The following is a 6,155-nucleotide window of genomic DNA, read 5'->3' as shown; positions in this document are numbered from 1 at the left end:
ATTGTCACAGACGAGCTCCTATATCATCTAACTGAACACATTGTCTCTGGTCTGACTATATGTGCCGTCAGTACACTGTCCTGTGAGGTCTGTGGGGTGATGTTACCTGGTCATCGTAGTCAGCGCTGGCCCCCCACAGCACAGCGCCAGACGCTCCCACCGCTGCACTCTCCCCAATGGTGCTGACCAAGTCTCCCTGGACACACACATGGTTGCACATGTTCTATTATTGCATTTGTATAGATACACAGAATCAATGTATGCATGCATGGAGCACAGACTTTTACACTGTTCTTCTTTCCCTAAAATACACTCCTCATACGAGGTGAGAAGAGAGGATAAGGATTACAGGTGAGAGTTACCACCTGAGCAGGGTGTTGTTACACCAAGAAACCAAACTCCTCTTAAAACTGGACCTCAGGCAGGAAACACCTCACTGCTGGGACGAAGAAGTAACCTAAGATGTATCTAATCTAGTCAAGTGTGTGGTCAGCTCACTAATGAGTCGTTTCATAAATGTAATGTTTGAATAGTGGATTTAATTACTGGTTTATTTTTAGAGAGTGGTCGTCATTAAAGGAACAGTGTGAAGCATTTAGGGGGATCTATTTGCAGAAATGGAATATAATATTATGTTTTCTTTAGTGTATAAATCACCTGAAAATAAGAATCTCCAAATCCCACACACTGCACTTTTAATAAATGTGTCCCAATGACATCTCATGCTGCAAATCAGCATTTAAATGACTCTCATTTACCTGGCTGAGGAAGCGTCTGTTCTGGTCAACAAAAACAGGTCGCATGTAAGCAAATACGGGCGCAGTTCCACTCCATCTGGGCAGAGCAGAGACTCTCAGAGCTTCCTGGACACGGTTCCTCACCATCAGGGCGGCTCTGGGATTGTCTGCCAGAGAGACCTGACACAGTGACAGTGTCAAGTGTCAAGATGCAGGAAAAAATACGTCTGAGGAATTTAAATTTTGTTTGTAATATTAGGGATGTATAAAAAGGAAATGTTGGCCTACTATCTAAGCCACTGGTTCACAACCTGGGGGGTCTTACTCCCACTAGGGGTCGCCAAAGCTTCAACGGGGCGTCGCGAGGTTGATTTTAAGGGGTGTAAGACAACTTTACAGTCTATATCTCAGCATTTCATTCATATTTGTGAAGAAAACTAAAAGTTTAAACTATTATTTAAGACATAAACTTGAAAATTAGAAAAGTGTGCAGTTAAAATAGCCAAAGAGCTGCTAGAACAATGGCCCATGCAGCGTCACTGGACACTGAATTTGTATAAAAATAAATACATTTTAAAAAAGCCTATTAAGTATGAATGATTGTTATAAATTTTAAAAAAAAAGTAGTATATGTTTTAATTTTATTTGGACGTGTAATGGAAATTTTCATATCTGAGTAGGCCAAAGTTAACCATGTACCTTTAAGAGAATCTCAGGGCCTCACATCTAGCAGATCTTGTCACCATAAACATTAAAACAGTGACCTGACAGTTTTGTCTTCTGTGACTGTAAACAACAGAGGGCTGAAATACTTGTTATGTCTTGTGATGCTCTGTTGTCTGTTCTGTGCTGATTTAAGGATAAGGATTCACTTTACCATTTTTTCATGACTCTGCATTTATCTGTGTGTTTTGTATTAGCATGTATAAAGGCCTGACTATTTCTGTGTTCGGGGCTCACTTGCCACAGCCCACTCAGATGGCTGTGCTCGTGAGTCCATCTGCAGATGCTTTTCTTATTAAATTTACTTGAAAGACAAGTTGTGGCCTTGGCTTGTGTCTTGTTTTAACAGAAACTGCCACCACAGACGTATGGTGTATTTGGGCAGACTAATGGACTTATGGCATATGAAATGCATTTCTTTCCATCAGCTAAAAAGTTAGATTTATTTGATTTCTTTATTTATTTACAGAAATGACCACTAACAGTTACATGGTAAAGTTTATCAGCCTATTTTATCTGTACTTTGGGAATTATCCTATAAACATCATTACTGTCAATGAGTACTTTATTTTTTTTATTATTTATTTTATTTAAATTTATCATTATGAATATTTTTTTCTTGTGTTTTTTTTCCCTTTTTTAATTTAATTTAACTTTGTTTTTTGTTCTTTATCCTTTTTGCTTCGGCAATGGGTGAGGGTTGGGTGGGAGGGGGCTTTTGGGGAAAAATATCAAAATATGGAGGGACAACCATACAACTCATTTGTGCTCTCTTTATATGTTTCTGTACACCTGTTGTTACTCCCAATAAATGATTACTTAAAAAAATAATAATACACAATACAGAGAATTGTAATTAAAGTCCCTAAAAACAACAGGAAAACTCATCTCTGATGCAATATTCAAATAATCTGCTCAAAATTCATCCAAATCGCTCGTTTTACACAAACTTTCTGCAGTTATTGCGTTCACTATTTGGGTTAATTGTACAGTTTATCAGTTGTTCTGTACTGTTATTGTTATGCATTGAATATAATATGAAATATCCCCTAAAATAGGTCATTTAGTCAGGGGTCGTCGGTTTACTCAATGATAGAAAAGGGGTCCCTTAAGGAAAATGGTTGGGAAGCACTGGTGTAACCAACCTGCAGGTAGGCGGATGGGTAGAGAGCGGTGCTGGACTCCCACAGCCAGAGCAGCTCATCGTTCTGACTCCTCACCTCCTTGGAGCAACGGCCGGTGTAGTCTGGCTGCTCCCAGCCATAATTATAGCAGTTAGGAAACAGGTAGAAGCCCCAGAGATAGTTCGGTCTCATTGCCCTGCCCATCGCCAACATCCCTGACATAAAACTCTTAGCTGCTACCTGAAATGGAAGGAAAGAAGAGAATAATCAGTATTTAATAGCTGTTCACGCTATATCATGTGTTTTATTAATCTTCTGACCTGGAACTGTTGTTTGGCTCTCTCTGTGGCCTGCTGCACTGTGAGGGAGCGGTTTGACTGCACTGTGTGTGCCACAGATAAAGACTGGTAGATTGTCTTAGTGCCCCAGTTTCTGTCCCACAGGGGGCGCCATTCCTCCCAGTCTATCACGGCCAAGCCTCGGCTGGTCCTGCAGGGAAGACGGAAGGATGAAGAAATTAAAGGTTAAAGGTCCCGTATTATAAAAAAGTGAGATTTTCATGTTTTTTTTATTATAAAGCAGGCTTGAGTCCTATATAAATACTGTGAAAGTATCGAAACGCTCAATCCACAGGGAAATTCACACAGCCCGTATTGAGAAACTCTGCATTTGAAACAAGCTGTCAGGATTTCTGTCCATTTGTGATGTCACAAATATACAATATTTAGACCCTTTACACAGTTTTAAACGTAAACATTCTAAATGTGTCCAAGTTTATTCCTGGTTGCAGTGTATGTGAATGTCATCAGTTGACAGGAAGTACACATGGACCCAAGCTGTTGCCTAGCAACACAATTCTGTTGCAATTTCGTCACAATTCCGTTGAAATGCACTAAAACAGAACATTTCAGACAGAGAGTAAATACAGGCATATTCAGGCCAACAGTATGAGGAAAATAAAGGTTTTTTGAACATTAAAGCATGTAAACATGTTCTAGTAGAAACACAAAATACAGGTAAGAACCTGAAAATTAGCATAATATGGGACCTTTAAAGGTCAGCAACAAATGTGTCAAACATTAAAGGGTAGGTACAGTAGGCTCACTTGGATGGGATGTAGTAGTTAATATCTTCTCTGGCCTTGATCATGCTGGCTTTCAGGTTACCTCTCTGAGGGATGCCACCATTGAGGAGTTTCCTTCTAGCGAGGTCTACATGTGGGTAAAGACCCAATCGGTCTGTGTAGAACAGAGACAGGAACTGACCTGGGACCTGCAGCAGAAACATGACGAGGTGAATCAACTTGTAAGATGACATTTTCAAAAAGAACAGCTTTATAACCTCCAGTGAAAGAGGCCTCTTTCTTACATGGATATTATTTAATTATATTCATACATTTTGCTGTGTTGGCATCATCTAGAAACAAGACACAGAATTTTGTTTGTGTGCATGTAAAAACATGTAGCAATTTCCTCAAAAGCCAGTCAAATTTTTAGAAAGCAAATGACTAGAAATGTTCCTCCATAATAGCTCTGTGCAGCAGCATGTGTTTTGCGACCATGGATTTGAATGTAACTAAAATAACTCGTCTCACATTCAAATATGTGTCCCCTCCTTACCTTAGCAGGTGTGGCCACTCCTTTAAAGGGCGAGGTGTCCAGTGAGATGTTGTACCTGTTACACACCAGATTAGGGATGTTCCAACTAACAATGAAGGGCTGGTGCTCAAACAGCGGAGCTGCGGTGTGAGGGAGAGGGGGAGGCGGAAGCGGAAGCGGTCTAGGCGGACGAGAGGCTGCCGCTTCAGGAGGAGACGGCGAGGTTTTGGGGAGAGGGATGGATGAAGTTTTGGTAAGAGGAGGGGGTGATGTGTTAGAGGTTAAAGGCAGGAACGTTGTAGAGGAGAATGTTGATGATGATGATGTTGAAACAGGAGGGGGAAGCTTGGTTGAAGCGGTTTGAGGCAGAGGGGAAGATGGCAAACCTTTTGGAAGTGAAGTTGAGTTGGAAGGAGGGAACAGTTTAGCAAGTTTTTCAGAAGACACACGAGTCATTTTGGACAAATGACATGGTCGGTTTTTATGCAGAGGTGGTCCTATAGATTTGAGGGATGATGTCAGATGTTTGCAGGGGTGAGGTAGCAGGTAAAGTGAGGGTGAGGATATGACGAGGTCTCTGGGGGATGTTTGGTCCAAAAGTGTAGATGTAGCTGACATTGATTTTGAGGGAGTTGTAGATGTAGAAGCCTCTGATGAAGACGACGGGCTGGTGGTGGAGGTGGAGGTGGATGACTTTAGGATTGCAGGAGTGGTGTTACCAACAGAGGGGGTAAAGGCTTTTGATGTTGTCGGGACAGATAAAGAAAGAACAGGCCAGACAGAGAAGGTGAGAGCATGGAGGATAGAGATGGACAGAGGGGGAAAGATTGACGGGCTGAGAGAGAGAAGCAGCAGCATGCTCTTCTGTGTGACTGAAACCATCCTTTCCTCTGGCTGAAGAAAAGCAGAATAAAAACAGAACCAATCAAACTCTATAGTACAGTCTAATATGCTAATAATGTGTACATATTGGTAGCCAATGTTGCTGTACTGAAACAAGCAAGACAATGCTCCATTTTTGAAGCTAATGCCCCAGAATTTGTTGTTTCTACTTGTCCGATCATTCACATTTAAATTAAATGCACATCCTAATGCCAAAGTATCTGAGGCACTTTTCTCTTCATTCTGTTCAGCTCTTAATTCGGACCTGAAATCTGATAGAAATCAAAGTTTTCTCCCCAGATTTCTAGTCAAATCTGCCAAGTCTAGCATGATTTCCCTCTCCTTGTCTTCCAAAACACAAACAACAGAGCTTGATATCCAGGAGGTAAAACTGATCTCTATATCTAGCTAAGCATTTCTAAATCAAGACAATAGGCCACCTTGACAATCATACATCACAAAATACAAACTCCAAAAGCAACTTAAAAAAAAAAACAAACACAATACCTGGACATGCCTTCAGTGGACCCGTCTCACCATGTGTTGACTGGAGTGTCCTCTCAAAAATGACAGAGTCTAATATACAGTAGGTAGAGGAGGAGAGGCCTGGTACGAGGATGCTCTTCGTTGTTTGTCTCAGAAAATATCTTGTTTTGATCGCACGGTGCCAAGTTTGCCTTGGAGCCGAGGAGGAAGGCACACCTGGGTGTGAGGTCACGGGGACGTGCACTGTCCTCACAGTGACGCGCACTGAGTGGGGCATTAGTACGGAGCTTAGATTGTTATTGCACTGGTGTTGATGCTAGTGCTTGTCACCTGTGATGGGATGAATAAGTAATTACAACAATGGAGGCTGTGAAAGCAAATGGGATTAAAACTGACACTCATCCCTCAATATTTCAAACATGTAATGTCATCCTCTTTGGGCTCATGACAGGTTGTACAGTAATAGCTTTAACATGATTTTGTGAAGACCACATGGTGGCTCATCAGATCCAGGACCAGATGTAATATTTATCAAGTATTTCTGGCTGCTTTTTCTCGTCCATCAAGGATTCGAGCAAGTGTAAATTGTTCTACATAGCAGTGAA

At 41.3% G+C, this 6,155-nt stretch overlaps 1 protein-coding gene across 1 annotated transcript in view; it reads right to left on the bottom strand.

Annotated features, from left to right (window-relative positions):
- Nucleotides 1-5,952, bottom strand: part of LOC119482450 (hyaluronidase PH-20-like) — a 7,486-nt gene extending 1,534 nt beyond the window's left edge. Inside the window, exons 1-7 of the mRNA XM_037759947.1 lie at nucleotides 5,572-5,952; nucleotides 4,204-5,076; nucleotides 3,690-3,856; nucleotides 2,905-3,073; nucleotides 2,606-2,824; nucleotides 759-917; nucleotides 107-196 (exon numbers count right to left, since the gene is read on the bottom strand). Coding sequence (XP_037615875.1) covers nucleotides 107-196; nucleotides 759-917; nucleotides 2,606-2,824; nucleotides 2,905-3,073; nucleotides 3,690-3,856; nucleotides 4,204-5,064 — 1,665 coding nt within the window. The 5' untranslated portion in view covers nucleotides 5,065-5,076; nucleotides 5,572-5,952. The remainder of the gene's footprint in view (nucleotides 1-106; nucleotides 197-758; nucleotides 918-2,605; nucleotides 2,825-2,904; nucleotides 3,074-3,689; nucleotides 3,857-4,203; nucleotides 5,077-5,571) is intronic.
- Nucleotides 5,953-6,155: the final 203 nt, after the last annotated feature.

Source organism: Sebastes umbrosus, chromosome 23 (assembly GCF_015220745.1).
Source record: "Sebastes umbrosus isolate fSebUmb1 chromosome 23, fSebUmb1.pri, whole genome shotgun sequence".
NCBI classification, from domain to species: domain Eukaryota; kingdom Metazoa; phylum Chordata; class Actinopteri; order Perciformes; family Sebastidae; genus Sebastes; species Sebastes umbrosus.
This window is presented reverse-complemented; position numbering and strand designations above follow the sequence as displayed.